The 20,151-nt window shown below is 41.2% G+C and overlaps 1 protein-coding gene across 1 annotated transcript in view; it reads left to right on the plus strand.

Annotated features, from left to right (window-relative positions):
* gucy1b1 (guanylate cyclase 1 soluble subunit beta 1) overlaps positions 1 to 14,988 on the plus strand; it is a 28,526-nt gene extending 13,538 nt beyond the window's left edge. The window contains exons 7-13 of the mRNA XM_063008594.1: positions 130 to 246; positions 849 to 982; positions 2,032 to 2,229; positions 6,552 to 6,789; positions 8,524 to 8,664; positions 13,513 to 13,667; positions 14,376 to 14,988. Of these exons, the coding sequence (XP_062864664.1) occupies positions 130 to 246; positions 849 to 982; positions 2,032 to 2,229; positions 6,552 to 6,789; positions 8,524 to 8,664; positions 13,513 to 13,667; positions 14,376 to 14,496 (1,104 nt within the window). The 3' untranslated portion in view covers positions 14,497 to 14,988. The remainder of the gene's footprint in view (positions 1 to 129; positions 247 to 848; positions 983 to 2,031; positions 2,230 to 6,551; positions 6,790 to 8,523; positions 8,665 to 13,512; positions 13,668 to 14,375) is intronic.
* Positions 14,989 to 20,151: the final 5,163 nt, after the last annotated feature.

Consider the following 20,151-nt stretch of genomic DNA (forward strand, 5'->3'; position numbering starts at 1 on the left):
GTGTGTGTGTGTGTGCGTGTAAGCCTGTGTATATACAGCAAGTATTTATACACTTTGCATTTATATGTGTATACACATGTGTAAATCTGTGTGTGTGTGTGTGTGTGTGTGTGTGTGTGTGTGTTACAGCTACAGCCGGGTGTGTGTAGTTTACCGTCGGTATTCTCTCTGGTGAGACCTCACATTGATTTTAGTTTCCATGGGATCCTGTCGCATATTAACACCGTGTTTGTCCTGCGTAGCAAGGTGAGATAACACACACACACTCACACACACTCACACACACACACACTCACACACACTCACACACACACACACACACACACACTCACATGCAAAAGAAATGGTGAAAAGTGATCATGCTGAGAATGTTAAAGTGTTTTAGATGATGAAGATATTTTATTTAATGATAAGCTACATCAGGTGGTTATAATAGCAGCTGTCAGCTGTCTGGACTGTCAGTTGAAAGGTTGTGGGTTTAAATCCAGGCTCTGCTAAGCAGCCACTGTTGGGCCCTTGAGCAAGGCCCTTAACATTCTCAGCTCCAGGGGTGCCGCACAATGACTGACCCAAACAAGCTGGGATAGGCAGAAAAATCATTTCATTGTCTTGTGGATGTATATTTGACAAATAAAGGAGTTCTTCTTCTAGTCATGGACTCCTGTATTACAACAGCACACACACCAACACAGTCATCTAAGAACCTGTCTATAAACTAATAATGCAGACTTTACATTAATACTTGGGCTTTATATTGTTCTAAATGTTCATCTGTGTAAGATCATCAGTTACTGAACGTAACAGGTGAGATAAAACAGTCGTGATGTTAAAGGTGTTTCTTTGTGCAGGAGGGTTTGCTGAACGTTGAAAGTGCTGAATGTGAGGACGAGCTCACAGGAACTGAGATCAGCTGCCTCCGACTGAAAGGACAAATGATTTCCTTACCTGAGACGGAGAACATCCTGTTCCTGTGTTCACCCAGGTACCAGCTACAGCACTGCACCCTCACAGAGAACAGCAGGATTCATGCTCATAATAATCATAATAATAATCATAACAACATGATTAATGCACATTATAATAATAGTAATAATAATCATTATGAAAATAATAACAATAATAACAGTAATAATAATAAAGAAAATAATAACAATAATAACAGTAATAATAAAGAAAATAATAATAATAATAATAATAAAAAACAACAGTAATAATAATAAAGAAAATAATAATATTGATAGAAATAATAATAATAACAATAACAATAATACTAATAAAGAAAATATTAATAATACTAACGATAATAATAATAATGATAATATTAATAACAATAACAACAGTAATAATAATAAACAAAATGAGAAGGAAATTAATAATAATAATAATAATAATAATAATATTAATTACTCATTACCTCTAATTCAGTAGACAAAGTTTCAAAGCACAAAAAATTCATTTATACTGTCTATTATAAACATATATTTATTTATCCTACACAAATACTTTTATAATACAGCAATTACAATGTAAGATTATCCAATTAAATAACTTGAGACTCAATAAAGTGCTTTTTTGTAAATAGAAAATATAATTCTGATTGGAAATAATAAAAAAAGAACTAATAATAAATAATTTGTTTAATTAATAATGTCTTTATGACCCAAAACTAAATGCTTGTTAAAAATAGAAAATACAAAAAGTAAATAAAAGTGTTACAAAATATAAAAAAATGCAACTATCCAAAATAATGTACTAAAGCAAATACAAATAAAAAGAGGAAAAAATTGGGAAATGATAAAAAAATATAGGGCACAAAGAGAGAAAATTAATAGGGCCAAACTGCTAAATATTTAAAAGAATTATAAAACTGAGAATGAGAAAAACATTCAAATAAAAAGAAAAAAAACCACAACAATTACCAAAAAGTATATGTTAAAAAGTATAAATAAATGAATGAAAGAGTAACAGAACGTGGATTTAGCTGCGCTGGAGTTTATTAATTAATTTTATTTATCTGATTTTTGGTGTCAGTGTGATGAATCTGGACGACCTCACTCGGAGGGGTTTGTACCTGAGCGATATCCCCCTGCACGATGCCACTCGGGACCTGGTCCTGCTGGGGGAACAGTTTCGGGAGGAGTACAAGCTCACTCAGGAGCTGGAGATCCTCACCGACCGTCTGCAGCACACGCTCCGAGCTCTGGAGGACGAGAAGAAAAAAACAGACAGGTCTGAAATCCCACAATGCAACACGCTCACGGAGCATAGGAAAGACAAAGGCTGGTTTATACGAGGGTTCTTCAAAAAGTTTCTGCACTTTTATTAACTCTATTTATTAAAAATTTCAAAAACAAACTCCATCACTTTTCTACACAGTCGCTTTCTGGTGCATTTTTCCAGCATCGTACCAACTTTTTAATTCCATCAGCACAAAATGTTTTTGGTTGAGCGCGTGCACTGATGCAGCGCTGCTTTCACATCATCATCTCATGAAAATCTTCTTCCCCTTAAAGCTTCTTTCAGCGTCCAAAAAGGTGGAAATCAGATGGAGATAAATCCGGACTATAAGCGTCTCTCAGTCTCTCAGACACGACTGATTACTCCTCCTCCCACCCTCACTGTTTATAACCACAATATAAAAGTGTGGAAACTTTTTGAAGATCTCTGGTACATATACACTCTATGGCCGAAAGTATTTGGACACCTGACCGTAAGCTTGTCGGACATTTTATTTAAATAGAGTGACCTCTGTGTGATCTTTTTAACAACAGCCGCTCTTCTGAGAAGCTGCTCACAGGACTTTGAAGTATGTCAGTGTGTGTGGGAATTTGTGCCTAATCAGTCTAAAAAGGATTTGTAAGGCTGGGCAGTGATGTTGGTTAAGATGTTCCGGTTCATTTCAGAGCTGTTGAGTGATGCTGAGGTCTGTACAGGGCACTGAGCTTTATAGATCTTAATTTCATACTGAAACAGGACAGGGCCTTCCCTAAATTGTTGCTGCAAGGTTAAAAGCATATGATTTTGATTTCTTACACCTGCTTCAAATGTGTATGGGAATTTGTGCTTAATCAGTCTAAAAGAGCTGATTTATATTGCTGGGCAATGACGTTTGTCAAGTTCAGTTCATTTCAGAGCTGTTGAGTGGGGCTGAGGTCAGGACTCTGTGCAGGACTCTGAACTTTTCTTCATGCACAGGGGCGCAGTCATGCTGGAACAGGAAAGGACCTTCCCTAAACTGTTGCTGCAAAGCTGGAAGCATATACTTTCTTTTATATGATTGATTTATTACATGTTAGCGATTGTTGCGGCTGAAACGCATAATTTCAATAATTAAAAGAGGTGTATATTTCCCAGAATGCCATGTGCTGCCAGATTCTTGGGAGTCGAGTTGTGTTCTGCACTGTGACATCACTGCTCTGATTTTTCTGTTTTAATAAACGTTATAATAATCGCAGGTTTTATTTTAAATCTCTGGCATTACAGTATAGTCTCTGCTGCTTTAGAGGCAGAATTTTAACTCTTCTCATGAGAAATAATTAGTGCTCAGTGTAGCGTTTTCGGCCATGGGTAAAGCTAACGCAGCTAGCTCGGCGCGTGACTCATCCCACGGTTCACGCTGGGCTTCCTGTGTTGTGACTGGCAGCCAGATGAAGAAATTACATCAGTGAGTCACAGCCGCTCGCAAATATGAGGATGCGTCGTCATCGTCAGGTCTGAAACATCAACCACAGCGTCTGAAGATCTGCAGAACTGCCTGGTTTTATCTGTCCGTAATCCACCCATGTTAAGGATTAGATCAGATGTGTAATAATCAAGAGTCACCAAGTTGGTAACTGCGAGGGGTTTGGTACAGAGGAGCTCCAGTGTCCTGCACAGAGCCTTGACATTAATTCTACTGAGCTGTGAGTCAGATCTTCTGATCCAGCATTAGTGCCTGATGTTATAAATGCTGTTTTGACCGAATGGGCACAAATTCCAAATGCACACTCCAAAATGTTGTTAAAAAAAGCCAAACTAAAAAGTGGAGACTTGACCAAATGACCTCATGAAGGTCTCAGTTTTGAACTAATCTGCGTGTTTATGAATAGTCACCAAGTTGGTAACTGCACCCGTTGCAGAAATCGAGCACAGAGCCCTGACCTTAATTCTACTGAGCTGTGAGTCAGATCTTCTGATTCAGCATCAGTGCCTGATGTTACAAATGCTCTTTAGACCGAATGGGCACAAATTCCAACTGCACACTCCAAAATGTTGTAAAAAAGAAAAACAAAACCCAATTAAAGTGGAGACTCGTGTAGCTGAATGGTGGGGAATGTATTTTTTAACGTCCTACAAGCTCATGGTCAGGTATCCACATACAAACAGATTTAGGATTTGACCAAATGACCTCATGATGGTCTCAGTTTTTAACTAATCTGAAGGTTTATGAACAGTAACTGAAGTGGTAACTGTGAGGAGTTTGGTACAGAGGAGCTCCAGTGTCCTGCACAGAGCCCTGACCGTAATTCTACTGAGCTGTGAGTCAGATCTTCTGATCCAGTATCAGTGCCTGATGTTACAAATCCTTTTTTGACCGAATGGGCACAAATTCCAAAGGCACACTCCAAAATGTTGTAAACTAAAAAGTGGAGACTCAAGTAGCTGAACGGTGGGGAATCCTATGTATTGTTTAACGTTCTACAAGCTCTGGTCTGGTGTCCACATACAAACAGATTTAGGATTTGACCAAATGACCTCATGAAGGTCTCAGTTTTGAACTAATCTGTGTGTTTATGAACAGTCACCAAGTTGGTAACTGCGCCGCTGCAGAAATCGAGGTCCATAAAGACGTGGTCAGAAGATTTTGGTACGGAGGAGCTCCAGTGTCTTGCACAGAGCCTTGACCTTAATTCTTAATTCTGTTTAGACAGAATGGGCACAAATTCCAGTGGCACACTCCAGAATGTTGTAAAAACAAAGCCAAACTAAAAAGTGGAGACTCGTGAGTTATCCTGTGTATTGTTGCAACATCCAACAAGCTCATGGTCGGGAGTGATCTCTCTACGTAGACACATTTGACATCATCCTACACTCCCGAGAAGAGGGCGTGTCTAAATTCCTAGATTCCTTAAAATGCTCCTACTGAGGCGCCTTAATTCTGAGTGATGATCTGACTGAATAACGAGGGAGCGTCCGACTTCTCCTCAGCGCTGAAGGCAATCCCAGCATTCAGTGCGGCACGACTTTTCTAACCAAAAACTACAAACATGGCAGACGAATGGAATGCGGCGCAACCAACGGAGTTCTTTTCAAGTGTAAATAAATTCTCATAGATGTTTAATCTGTATAAAGGTGCACAAGTGTCGTTTATTTGTAAATTCAGGCCCGTCAGGGACAGTTTTCTGTACACAGTGTCGCCTCATCCCATTGGTTTGAACATCCTGATGCTAACTGTGTTAGCTTAGTCTAAGTAGTGCGTCTAAATAATCTGACTCATGAGTTCGATGTCTCATTAGAATCCTCTGTACTGAGGCAGCTGATCATGTAGCAGGAGGCAGGCAGTCGTTGTTTTCCTGAGACGTTCGCTCATGATTTGTATTCCAGCCGGAACGCGCCACCATGCAGGGAAGTGATTTTATTATGTAAGGCGTTACACACATCTCACGCTAACAAGCTGACCTGAGCCTGTTTCTATGGCAACCGCTGCCAGTTTTTTAATATATATATATATATATATATATATATAAATAAATAAATATATATATTTATATAAAAGTGCTGTGTGTGGCACTGTGTAAGCACCAGGCATGAAAACAGCTAATTCCTGCAAAAGCGAAAACCGGCGAGATGAATGTTTTATATCATGACGATGCATTTCTGAGGTGGTTGTTTTTGGAGTGAATTTTGTTTTATGTAACATCAGACTGTGTGTGTGTGTGTGTGTGTGTGTGTGTGTGTGTGTGTGTGTGTGTGTGTGTGTGTGAAACAGATGTGAAGAAATAACCCAAAACAGAGGGTAACAGAATAATTAGGATAATTAATATAAATAACCCGAATGAAGGTCTGTTCCTCTCAGAAACCTTTTCTGTGTCCATTTTTGGTAAAGCTTGTATGTGAAGCCTTTGTGAGCTGGTAATAACAGCGCCTGAGTTCTGGGGGGTTTAAATCCCGGGCTGAGCTCACAAATACAGAGGACACACGGTGTTATAGGAACTTAGCCATAGGGGAGCGCATACAGTATCAGTGCAGTGCACTCGTGTGTATTTTCTCCCTGTGTCTGTGTTGGTTTCCTCCAGGAGCTCCGGTTTCCTTCCACAGTCCAAAGACCTGCAGTCAGATTAATTGGAGAGACAAAATTTGCTCTGATGTGAGAGTCTGATGGACTGCTGACCTGTCCAGGGTGTTTTCTACCCATCACTCTGTTAAATGTACCCACCTGACTCTGAACAGGATGAAGTGATGATAAATGTGGTCTTAACAGTTAGCAAAATGCTTCAATGCTATAAATACGACGTGCTCCTGATGGGCAGTTGGTCTGATTCAGATTTGTGTTTTTTATTTCTGTGGTTTAGATTGTTATACTCGGTGCTCCCACCGTCGGTGGCGAACGAGCTGAGGCACAAGCGCCCGGTCCCAGCGAAGCGCTACGACAACGTTACCATCCTCTTCAGCGGCATCGTGGGATTCAACGCGTTCTGCAGCAAACACGCCTCGGCGGAGGGAGCCATCAAGATCGTCAACCTGCTGAACGACATCTATACCAAGTTCGACATCCTGACAGATTCACGCATGAACCCGTACGTCTACAAGGTGAGATGAACTCTTTAAGTATATAAAACAACGTCCAGGTGGTGTAGCATGATATTTTGCTAGCGCACCAGCGCTGGGATTCTGATTTCCCTGAGTTTGAATCTCAGCTCTGCTACCAGTCGGCAGGGCGCCCACAATTGGCAGTGCAGACAGTGTAGCAGACAAAATTGGGTGGAAAAAGAATGACTCAAAAGTGGGCGGGGTCTTCAAAGCTGTGTAAGAACCCTGGTTAATAGCCCAAGGCGCCTGTACAGAGGTGGAGGAACGTGGAGATCAGTGTGTGACTCTCCATATGCGAGACTGGCCTTAAGCAGGAATCCATCAAAGAGGGGGTCAGGAAAATATACCCTCCCTGGATGCGATCGGGGTTCCCAGCAGCGGAGGATTCATTGGCTATGTTAAACTCGGACAAAAAGAGAGCAAATGTGTAAATAAAATAGTAAAAAATAGCTAAATCTACTAGTATACATCCGTTTTTTAGGTTATAAATCTTTTTCTTTGGTCATGTGATCAGCAGCAGGTCTCATTTGAGCTATAAAGTGTAAAATTTCAATGCGGGAGCCTCTGAATCCAGGACACTCATGTTTCAGTAGCTTGTAATTATTAGCACACGTGTGTATTTTGGTGGTTTTTGGATACATCTGACCATTAGGACAAATTTCCCTCCAGTGTACGCCAACAATTTCTACCCTGCTAAACAGACGACAGTTCCACTTGTTCATACGTCTCCGTGTACGAGAACTAAACGTAACCCAGAAGTCCTGTACGAGATCATTTTGACCTGCAGTGAATTTATGTACATGACACAGATCCCTGCGGTGCTGAAGGGTCGACTCTCCCGAAGACAGGGGCTCAGCGAGGCGGCCCCCTGATTTATGTGGCAGCGCCCGGACAGGAATGCGTTTTAAGAGAAGCTAAACGAGCCGAACGCGAGGCTACGATTTCGAGCCTGGCTCACCAAAAAAAGGAATATTTACTTTGGAGCAGGAGCGACTAGGTGGTCCGAGGGACAAACGCTCTCCTGACAGACCAGGACCACGCAGAAGACGTGTGAGTGTTTAAGCGACTGTCTGGGAGGTACTGAGTGGTGTCGGGTACGAGCTGATGAGTGTGTGGTCGGATAGATCAGACTGGGGTGCCCAGTTTCACTGCCAGTCTGTTTATACAGAGAGGTACATATACTATATGGACAAAAGTATCGGGACACCACTTCTAATTATTGAATTATTATGTGTTTCAGCCACAACATTTGCTAACAGGTGTAATAAATCATCTATATGAAGGAAATTATCTGCTTTCAGCTTTGCAGCGACAGTTTGACTGTATGACTGTGGCCCTCTGCACAAAGCGAGCTCTATAAATACATGAAGAAAATCTCGGCTAAAAGAAACTCCAGCGTCCTGCACAGAGCCCTGACCTCAACCCCACTTAACAGCTCCAAAATGAACCAGAACATCAACTGAGGCTTTCTTCACCAACATCAATGTCCAGCTATTTAACTAAACGAGCACAAATTCCCATAGAAATACGTCAAAGTCTAGTGAGAAGCCTTCTCATAAGAGCGGTTGTTCTATCTGAACAGATCACCCAGAGGTCACTCTGTTGTAATAATGTTTGTTTTTATAATGGGATGTCCAACAAGCTTGTGGTCAGGTGTCCAAATACTTTGAAGTCAATTCCATGGGTGTAAATATTAAATCTCAATCAAACCTAAATAAAATCTATCATTCTCAGGTGGAGACGGTCGGTGATAAGTACATGACCGTGAGTGGACTTCCTGAACCCTGCACCCACCACGCCAAGTCTATCTGTCACCTGGCGCTGGACATGATGGAGATCGCCGGCCAGGTGAAGGTGGATGAAGAACCAGTGCAGGTAAGAGGAGACCATTTAAGCCGTACTAACAAATTGGACATAGCCAACTCCATAGTGCACTTGTTTAACTCAGTCCCACACAGGTCATAATTTTACATAAATATTATAAAAACATAATTCAGTTCAAAATGACACAAACTGATGAATCCACTTGTCTTGGTTTTCCCTGGACTGTCCTACTTATTAACAGGAATATTTGAGTTTCTGTTGAACACAGTTGCCGCTTCCGACATGTTTTTATCAGGCAGTAAAAGTACATGTTATTTATTAGGATTTTAACATCATGTTTTACACTTTGTTTACACTTACGACAGAAACGGTAGTTACTGCTTACACAAGATTCATCAGCTCACAGGATTATATCAAACACAGTCATGGACAATTTAGTGTCTCCAATTCACCTCACTTGTATGTCTCTGGACTGTGGGAGGAAACCGGAGCTCCTGGAGGAAACCCACACAGACACGGGAAGAACATGCAAACTATACACAGAAAGGGAATCAAACCCGGGACCTTCTTGCTGTGAGGCGACTGATGTGTGTTACCTACTGAGCCACCGTGCCACCCAAGAGTACATGTTAAACGAGTGCTGGCTCGTGTAAAAAAACTACCCAGTGTTTAAATATCTTTAATGTTAATAATGTAGATCATAATTATTTATAAACTACAGGGTATAAACATCAAAATCAACCTGAATTCAGCATGATAGATATAATAGATAATATAATTATAATTATACGTATTTATATTATACTTTGTGGAGGAAGCAGGAGCTGATTCACATTATAATCTTTTACCAGCATTTAATCTGTTATTTCCCTACAGTAGGACCCAACAGAACAATAACAAACTGAGGTCAGAGTTCAGGACTGAGTCTAATCATCAAAATCCTACAGCACAGATCATCCTGCTTAAAAACAACAAAAAGTCTTAAACCTGATTGTAGTAGTTTGCTAATATTAGTAGGTTTGGGCTAGTTATGCTAAGCTCCCTCTGTGAAAGTGGCTGTTTAGCTAGCGAAACTACTAAAGACCAGCTTTATAGTCTGGTCCAGCTTATTACCAGCTAAATAATACTTTTTATTTCTTTCTTTAAACTCAAATTCACACAAAACACATAAAGAATTCTCAGTATGGTCACAGATTCATGGTGCTTTTATAACGAGCTGTGATTAGCTCCAGGTGCAGGAAATTAGGAGCCGTTCAGTTAGTTTAGGCGACGCTGCCCTCTGGTGGTTAGGAGGCGCAACAACAACAATAACGACTTCAGTGATGGCTGGATGTGATTGCATTTAGCGCTACATTTCTCATGACTTGCTTCCTCATACCTGAATAATATGAACTCAGTAAAGCTCCAGTTATGTTACAGAGATCATTTTGAAGTTCCTGACTCCAACATTCGTTGCTCTGGTTATATTTCAGTAGCTTTATGTTAGTGTGTTCTGGCTGCTTTTCATTGTCAGCACACTCCACGTAACTGCTATTGTGGTTAATAACTGTACATTAATTAACAGTGTAATTTAACATTACCAACAGTATAATATATAAAAGATGCATTCATTATTTTTAATTAACTGAGGATTGATTAAAGTACTGTAACTATAATCAACACTGAGTTTATGTTTGGTTATATGTATTGGTGTATGTTGTGTTTTCTGTAACCAAGTCCAGGTTAAATTTCTTACATAGGTAGGTCAGTGGATAAAAAGAAAGGTAGGTAGGTAGGTAGGTAGGTAGGTAGGTAGGTAGGTAGGGAGGTAGGGAGGGAGGGAGGGAGGGAGGGAGGGAGGGAGGTAAAAAAGGGAGGTAGGTAGGTAAAAAAGGGAGGTAGGTAGGTAAAAAAGGGAGGTAGGTAGGTAAAAAAGGGAGGTAGGTAGATAAAAAAGGGAGGTAGGTAGATAAAAAAGGGAGGTAGGTAGATAAAAAAGGGAGGTAGGTAGATAGATAGGTAGGTAGATAAAAAAGGAGATAGATAGATAGATTGGTGGGTAGGTAGGTAGATAAAAAGGGAGATAGGTAGATAAAAAAGGGAGGTAGGTAGATAGATAGGTAGGTAGATAAAAAAGGGAGGTAGGTAGATAGGTAGGTAGGTAGATAAAAAAGGAGATAGATAGACAGACAGATAGATACAGTCCCTGACAGAAGTTCTGTCGCTTATCCATGTTGTGGAAACAAAAGCTTATAACCTGACTTTAAATTCATCCATTGGTTTTAGAAATGACTCATATGAAAGCTGAAACCCTCCCAAATGAGGTTTAATTTATGAAAATAAATTTGCTTCACTGCAGAAATATTGATCATTTAATGAACACAGAAAGGTCAGATTTTGGCAAGACAAAAGTTTTGTCGCCCACAGAAAGTAATGTGAAAATCAAACAAATAATTTACTTCAAATACAAAGATATGTTTCATAACATTGGTGAATGAAGTTGTGGTGCTATTAGAGCCATATTTAATATTTTGTGTGACTTCCATGAGCTTTAAGGACTGCATCCATGCGGTTCGACAATGATTCATACAATTTACTGATGAAGTCATCAGGAATAGCAAAGAAGTTCATCAAGATTCTTTGGTTTTGTCTTCCAAGCTTCCTCTTTCATCCTACCCCAAACATGCTCAATGATGTTCATGTCTGGTGACTGGGCTGGCCAGTCCTGGAGCACCTTGATCTTCTTCGCCTTGAGGAACTTTGATGTAGAGATGGATGTATGAGATGGAGCACCATCCTGCTGCAAAATTTGACCCCTTTTATGATTGGGAATGTAAGAGGTAGCTAATACTTCTTGATATTTTAGGCTATTGATATTGCCTTCCACCTTGCAAATGTTTCGCACACCCCATACTGAATGTAACCCCAGACCATGATCTTTCCACCACCAAACTTAACAGTTTTCTGTGTGAATCTTGGATCCATACGGGCTCCAGTAGGTCTCCTGCAGTATTTGCGGTGGCTGTGGTGTAATTCAACTGAAGATTCATCTGAGAAATCCACCTTCTGCCACTTTTCCAGCATCCATCTGTTTAGCAGGCTGTGGGTCTTTTGTTTAGTGCTGGCTTCTGGGCACTGATTCGACCATGGAGGCCATTTCGAGACAGAATCCTACAAACTGTTCTAGTTGACACAGGGACTTGAGGTGACCAGGCCTGGTGGAGCTCTGCTGCAGTGGAAGAGGGGCTGGCTTTGGATTTTCTAACCAACAAACGTTCCTCCTTAGCAGTTGTCTTGCGGGGTCTGCCGGACCTGGGCTTGTCAAAAACATCTCCAGTCTCTTCAAATCTTTTTTTAATTCTTTGTACTTGACGCTGAGACACATTAAAGGTGCCAGCCACCTCTGCAGTGGATCTGGTCTTCAGCCTCTTGATAATCAAGGCTTTGGTCACAGGGTGGATTTTTGGCATGTTGTCAGAGGTGAAGTTGCAGTTCAAGTGAAGGTCTGGGGTGCTGGGGTTCTTTTTATACACACCCACTAATTAACCGATCAATTAGTGAGCACAGGTGAGGCTGTAAACTAGGATTGGGTGCATTATATGACAAGGCGACAAAACTTTTGTCTTGCCAAAATCTGACCTTTCTGTGTTCATTAAATGATCAATATTTCTGCAGTGAAGCAAATTTATTTTCGTAAATTAAACCTCATTTGGGAGGGTTTCAGCTTTCATATGAGTCATTTCTAAAACCAATGGATGAATTTAAAGTCAGGTTATAAGCTTTTGTTTCCACAACAGGGATAAGCGACAGAACTTCTGTCAGGGACTGTAGATAGACAGACAGACAGATAGATAGATAGATAGATAGATAGATAGGTAGGTAAATAAAAAGTGAGGTAGGTAGATAAAAAGGGAGGTATGTAGGTAGATAGATAGGTAGGTAGATAGGTAAAAAGGGAGGTAGGTAGGTAGATAAAAAGGGAGGGAGTTAGCTAGATAGCTAGCTAGATAGATAGATAGATAGATAGATAGATAGATAGATAGATAGATAGATAGATAGATAGATAGATAGATAGATAGATAGATAGATAGATAGATAGATAGATAGATAGATAGATAGATAGGTTTGTTTGTTTGTTTTTTAGGATTTTAACATCATGTTTTACACTTTGGTTACATTCCGGACTGACTGATTTATTAATAACTGGAGTACAATCTGTGAGAGGAGGTGAGATATTTATACTTTTTCTCTCTCTCACAGTTTTTCCTAAAATCTTGCACCTCTCCAGCTGGTAATAAATGAACAAATGGAAAAACGCCCACTCTGCTTCTGCCAGCCTCACTGGTGCAGACAAACTAAATATCACATTTATTACGCTTACATTTACGGCATTTAGCAGAAGCTTTTTATTCAAAGTGACCTACAATTAGGATTGAATACTGAATTTTGAACAATTGAGGATTAAGGGACTTGCTCAGGGGTCCAATAGTGGCAACTTATGGATATTTGAATGTCCAGTTACTAGTCCAGTACCTGAACTGCTGAGCTGTTATAATAATCTGATAAGCAAGGAGTTCTTTTTAATCACGTCTTATCATGTCAGTATAGAACAGGAGTGTGAGTACATGATGTGATGATTTGGATATTAGAGGTCATTTAATAATTTTATATGCATCGTTACAAACGGGAAGGGGGGGTGTGGGGGCACATTTGTTATAATGCATAAAGCCACACAAGAATCAAAAAGCTAGTGTGGCCCAGGAAGCAAATCCCTGCAGGAATGTTCCAAAATGTACTGAAACTCATAGAGAGGAGTCAAGGAGCAAAACATCTGGGTGTCCACATATTTTTGGCATGTATATGTAGGGAAATATGAATCTCTTTACAGTTTTCATGCCACTGTTTCTTTTATCTGCCCAGATTACCATTGGGATCCATACTGGAGAGGTGGTGACAGGGGTCATAGGTCAGAGGATGCCCCGCTACTGCCTGTTCGGAAACACGGTCAACCTGACGAGCCGCACTGAGACCACGGGAGAGAAGGGGAAGATAAACGTGTCTGAATACACCTACAGGTGAGCAGCTGGGTTATTTTTATACAGGTGTGTAAAACAAGTATATAAAATACATTGCTCACTTCCAACATGTGGGAACAGTTTAGGGAAGGCCCTTTCCTGTCCTAGCATGACTGTGCTTGTGGACACTAAGCAAAGCCAATAGTCTCAGCCTCAGTGTGCACAGATCTCTGCCATTTAGGATGCATTGGAATGTTGACCATGAGCCAGGGCTTCATTTAACATCAGCATCCACATGAACTTCCGTTTTTCAGTCCTGCTGTTGTTTGTCTGAATTGGCTCTTTCCATTTCTGTATTCACGGTGGCTCGGTGGGTAGCACTGTCACTTCACAGCAAGAAGGTCCTGGGTTTGATTCCCAGGTGAAGCAAAGAAGCAGTGTGGAGTAGTGCTCCAGTTTCCTTCCACAGTACAAAGATGTACAGTCAGGCTAACTGAAGATACTAAAATTGCCCCCTAGTGTGTGTGTGTGTGTGTTTGCCATGTGATGGACTGGTAACCTGTCCAGGGTGTTTCCTACCTCTCGCCCAGTGAATCAGACCCACTGCGACCCTGAATAGGATAAAGCGGTGGCAGAACAGACAATAAATGCATGAATACATTTTTCTTTTGTTGCACACCAGCGCCAGCTCGACGCACCTAAGCACATATGTACAATTTATTTTTTGTATTTCTGTCATTATATTAAATAGATTGTTTTTCCTCTCAGGTGTTTAAAGTCAGTGGAGAACGCCGACCCACAGTTTCATCTGGAGTACAGAGGACCCGTCACCATGAAGGGCAAAAAGGAGCCCATGAGAGTCTGGTTCCTCTCACGAAAAACAACATAAACCAGCACCGATCAACAATCCACATTTAGTTTCATTCCGCATAACATCATGTTTGTTTGTGCTTTAATCAAACTTTGCTTAATTAAAAATGGCCGCCTTATATAAAACCGCTCCTAAACATAGACCTTTTAAATAAAAGCAGTAGTAGGCTAGCGTACTTTACTGCTGCACCACAGCATCCTGCAATCACACCCTTTATTACACACCTGTTATTCTACAAAATAATACATATTAATGTGTAAAAACTTAGAAACGTATTATTTTTGTTTGAGTTTAATTATTACATTAATTAATAACGACTAAACATTGTATTCTTTAAAGAGTATTTTATTACATCTGCACAATAATAAAATGATAATATTTATTATTAACAGCAAAGTTCTAAGTAAAAGTTTCAGCACTGCTGGTTAAATGACATTCTGTTAATAAAAATAAAGACAAACACGACAAACTTTGTATTTAAACAAACTTTAAATAAAAAACAAAAACATATCATTCTGGTCTTGTTAATTTACATTTTATTTTGATTTAAATAGTAAAATAATTGTGTGAAAGTTTAAAATAATCAATAGAAAATGATCACAACTCGATATAGCCAAATTGATGTCGAATTTATAAGGCAGATTAAGAATCGCCGTTCAAAATGTTCAACTGGTGACAATTGTTAAATGGAATTAATCCTCTATCTCTTTAAAAGTAGTACTAACAATTTTCACAGTTTGAAATCTAATGTATGTGTGTGTATAAATGTATTTGTGTATGAATGTATGTATGTGTGTTTGTGTGTATGTATGTATGTGTGTATGTATGTATGTATGTATGTAAGTCTGTATGTACAGTGTATCACAAAAGTGAGTACACCCCTCACATTTCTGCAGATATTTCAGTATATCTTTTCATGGGACAACACTGACAAAATGACACTTTGACACAATGAAAAGTAGTCTGTGTGCAGCTTATATAACAGTGTAAATTTATTCTTCCCTCAAAATAACTCAATATACAGCCATTAATGTCTAAACCACCGGCAACAAAAGTGAGTACACCCCTTAGTGAAAGTTCCTGAAGTGTCAATATTTTGTGTGGCCACCATTATTTCCCAGAACTGCCTTAACTCTCCTGGGCATGGAGTTTACCAGAGCTTCACAGGTTGCCACTGGAATGTTTTTCCACTCCTCCATGACGACATCACGGAGCTGGCGGATATTCGAGACTTTGCGCTCCTCCACCTTCCGCTTGAGGATGCCCCAAAGATGTTCTATTGGGTTTAGGTCTGGAGACATGCTTGGCCAGTCCATCACCTTTACCCTCAGCCTCTTCAATAAAGCAGTGGTCGTCTTAGAGGTGTGTTTGGGGTCATTATCATGCTGGAACACTGCCCTGCGACCCAGTTTCCGGAGGGAGGGGATCATGCTCTGCTTCAGTAATTTACAGTACATATTGGAGTTCATGTGTCCCTCAATGAAATGTAACTCCCCAACACCTGCTGCACTCATGCAGCCCCAGACCATGGCATTCCCACCACCATGCTTGACTGTAGGCATGACACACTTATCTTTGTACTCCTCACCTGATTGCCGCCACACATGCTTGAGACCATCTGAACCAAACAAATTAATCTTGGTCTCATCAGACCATAGGACATGGTTCCAGTAATCCATGTCCTTTGTTGACATGTCTTCAGCAAACTGTTTGCAGGCTTTCTTGTGTAGAGACTTCAGAAGAGGCTTCCTTCTGGGGTGACAGCCATGCAGACCAATTTGATGTAGTGTGCGGCGTATGGTCTGAGCACTGCCAGGCTGACCCCCCACCTTTTCAATCTCTGCAGCAATGCTGACAGCACTCCTGCGCCTATCTTTCAAAGACAGCAGTTGGATGTGACGCTGAGCACGTGCACTCAGCTTCTTTGGACGACCAACGCGAGGTCTGTTCTGAGTGGACCCTGCTCTTTTAAAACGCTGGATGATCTTGGCCACTGTGCTGCAGCTCAGTTTCAGGGTGTTGGCAATCTTCTTGTAGCCTTGGCCATCTTCATGTAGCGCAACAATTCGTCTTTTAAGATCCTCAGAGAGTTCTTTGCCATGAGGTGCCATGTTGGAACTTTCAGTGACCAGTATGAGAGAGTGTGAGAGCTGTACTACTAAATTGAACACACCTGCTCCCTATGCACACCTGAGACCTAGTAACACTAACAAATCACATGACATTTTGGAGGGAAAATGACAAGCAGTGCTCAATTTGGACATTTAGGGGTGTAGTCTCTTAGGGGTGTACTCACTTTTGTTGCCGGTGGTTTAGACATTAATGGCTGTATATTGAGTTATTTTGAGGGAAGAATAAATTTACACTGTTATATAAGCTGCACACAGACTACTTTTCATTGTGTCAAAGTGTCATTTTGTCAGTGTTGTCCCATGAAAAGATATACTTAAATATCTGCAGAAATGTGAGGGGTGTACTCACTTTTGTGATACACTGTATGTATGTATGAATGTATGTATGTATGAATGTATGTATGTATGAATGTATGTATGTATGTAAGTCTGTATGTATGTATGTATGAATGTATGTGTGTATGTATGTATGTATGTATGTACAGTGTATCACAAAAGTGAGTACACCCCTCACATTTCTGCAAATATTTCATTATATCTTTTCATGGGACAACACTATAGACATGAAACTTGGATATAACTTAGAGTAGTCAGTGTACAGCTTGTATAGCAGTGTAGATTTACTGTCTTCTGAAAATAACTCAACACACAGCCATTAATGTCTAAATAGCTGGCAACATAAGTGAGTACACCCCACAGTGAACATGTCCAAATTGTGCCCAAATGTGTCGTTGTCCCTCCCTGGTGTCATGTGTCAAGGTCCCAGGTGTAAATGGGGAGCAGGGCTGTTAAATTTGGTGTTTTGGGTACAATTCTCTCATACTGGCCACTGGATATTCAACATGGCACCTCATGGCAAAGAACTCTCTGAGGATGTGAGAAATAGAATTGTTGCTCTCCACAAAGATGGCCTGGGCTATAAGAAGATTGCTAACACCCTGAAACTGAGCTACAGCATGGTGGCCAAGGTCATACAGCGGTTTTCCAGGACAGGTTCCACTCGGAACAGGCTTCGCCAGGGTCGACCAAAGAAGTTGAGTCCACGTGTTCGGCGTCATATCCAGAGGTTGGCTTTAAAAAATAGACACATGAGTGCTGCCAGCATTGCTGCAGAGGTTGAAGACGTGGGAGGTCAGCCTGTCAGTGCTCAGACCATACGCCGCACACTGCATCAACTCGGTCTGCATGGTCGTCATCCCAGAAGGAAGCTGACGCACAAGAAAGCCCGCAAACAGTTTGCTGAAGACAAGCAGTCCAAGAACATGGATTACTGGAATGCCCTGTGGTCTGACGAGACCAAGATAAACTTGTTTGGCTCAGATGGTGTCCAGCATGTGTGGCGGCGCCCTGGTGAGAAGTACCAAGACAACTGTATCTTGCCTACAGTCAAGCATGGTGGTGGTAGCATCATGGTCTTGGGCTGCATGAGTGTTGCTGGCACTGGGGAGCTGCAGTTCATTGAGGGAAACATGAATTCCAACATGTACTGTGACATTCTGAAACAGAGCATGATCCCCTCCCTTCGAAAACTGGGCCTCATGGCAGTTTTCCAACAGGATAACGACCCCAAACACAACCTCCAAGATGACAACTGCCTTGCTGAGGAAGCTGAAGGTAAAGGTGATGGACTAAACCCAATTGAGCACCTGTGGCGCATCCTCAAGTGGAAGGTGGAGGAGTTCAAGGTGTCTAACATCCACCAGCTCCGTGATGTTATCATGGAGGAGTGGAAGAGGATTCCAGTAGCAACCTGTGCAGCTCTGGTGAATTCCATGCCCAGGAGGGTTAAGGCAGTACTGGATAATAATGGTGGTCACACAAAATATTGACACTTTGGGCACAATTTGGACATGTTCACTGTGGGGTGTACTCACTTATGTTGCCAGCCATTTAGACATTAATGGCTGTGTGTTGAGTTATTTTCAGAAGACAGTAAATCTACACTGCTATACAAGTTGTACACTGACTACTCTAAGTTATATCCAAGTTTTATTTCTATAGTGTTGTCCCATGAAAAGATATAATAAAATATTTGCAGAAATGTGAGGGGTGTACTCACTTTTGTGATACACTGTATGTAAGTCTGTATGTATGTATGTATGTATGTATGTAAGTGTGTATGTGTGTATGAATGTATGTACAGTGTATCACAAAAGTGAGTACACCCCTCACATTTCTGCAGATATTTAAGTATATCTTTTCATGGGACAACACTGACAAAATGACACTTTGACACAATGAAAAGTAGTCTGTGTGCAGCTTATATAACAGTGTAAATTTATTCTTCCCTCAAAATAACTCAATATACAGCCATTAATGTCTAAACCACCGGCAACAAAAGTGAGTACACCCCTAAGAGACTACACCCCTAAATGTCCAAATTGAGCACTGCTTGTCATTTTCCCTCCAAAATGTCATGTGATTTGTTAGTGTTACTAGGTCTCAGGTGTGCATAGGGAGCAGGTGTGTTCAGTTTAGTAGTACAGCTCTCACACTCTCTCATACTGGTCACTGAAAGTTCCAACATGGCATCTCATGGCAAAGAACTCTCTGAGGATCTTAAAAGACGAATTGTTGCGCTACATGAAGATGGCCAAGGCTACAAGAAGATTGCCAACACCCTGAAACTGAGCTGCAGCACAGTGGCCAAGATCATTCAGCGTTTTAAAAGAGCAGGGTCCACTCAGAACAGACCTCGCGTTGGTCGTCCAAAGAAGCTGAGTGCACATGCTCAGCGTCACAACCAACTGCTGTCTTTGAAAGATAGGCGCAGGAGTGCTGTCAGCATTGCTGCAGAGATTGAAAAGGTGGGGGGTCAGCCTGTCAGTGCTCAGACCATACGCCGCACACTACATCAAATTGGTCTGCATGGCTGTCACCCCAGAAGGAAGCCTCTTCTGAAGTCTCTACACAAGAAAGCCCGCAAACAGTTTGCTGAAGACATGTCAACAAAGGACATGGATTACTGGAACCATGTCCTATGGTCTGATGAGACCAAGATTAATTTGTTTGGTTCAGATGGTCTCAAGCATGTGTGGCGGCAATCAGGTGAGGAGTACAAAGATAAGTGTGTCATGCCTACAGTCAAGCATGGTGGTGGGAATGCCATGGTCTGGGGCTGCATGAGTGCAGCAGGTGTTGGGGAGTTACATTTCATTGAGGGACACATGAACTCCAATATGTACTGTGAAATACTGAAGCAGAGCATGATCCCCTCCCTCCGGAAACTGGGTTGCAGGGCAGTGTTTCAGCATGATAATGACCCCAAACACACCTCTAAGACGACCACTGCTTTATTGAAGAGGCTGAGGGTAAAGGTGATGGACTGGCCAAGCATGTCTCCAGACCTAAACCCAATAGAACATCTTTGGGGCATCCTCAAGCGGAAGGTGGAGGAGCGCAAAGTCTCGAATATCCGCCAGCTCCGTGATGTCATCATGGAGGAGTGGAAAAGCATTCCAGTGGCAACCTGTGAAGCTCTGGTAAACTCCATGCCCAGGAGAGTTAAGGCAGTTCTGGGAAATAATGGTGGCCACCCAAA

Source organism: Trichomycterus rosablanca, chromosome 14 (genome assembly GCF_030014385.1).
Source record: "Trichomycterus rosablanca isolate fTriRos1 chromosome 14, fTriRos1.hap1, whole genome shotgun sequence".
NCBI lineage: Eukaryota > Metazoa > Chordata > Actinopteri > Siluriformes > Trichomycteridae > Trichomycterus > Trichomycterus rosablanca.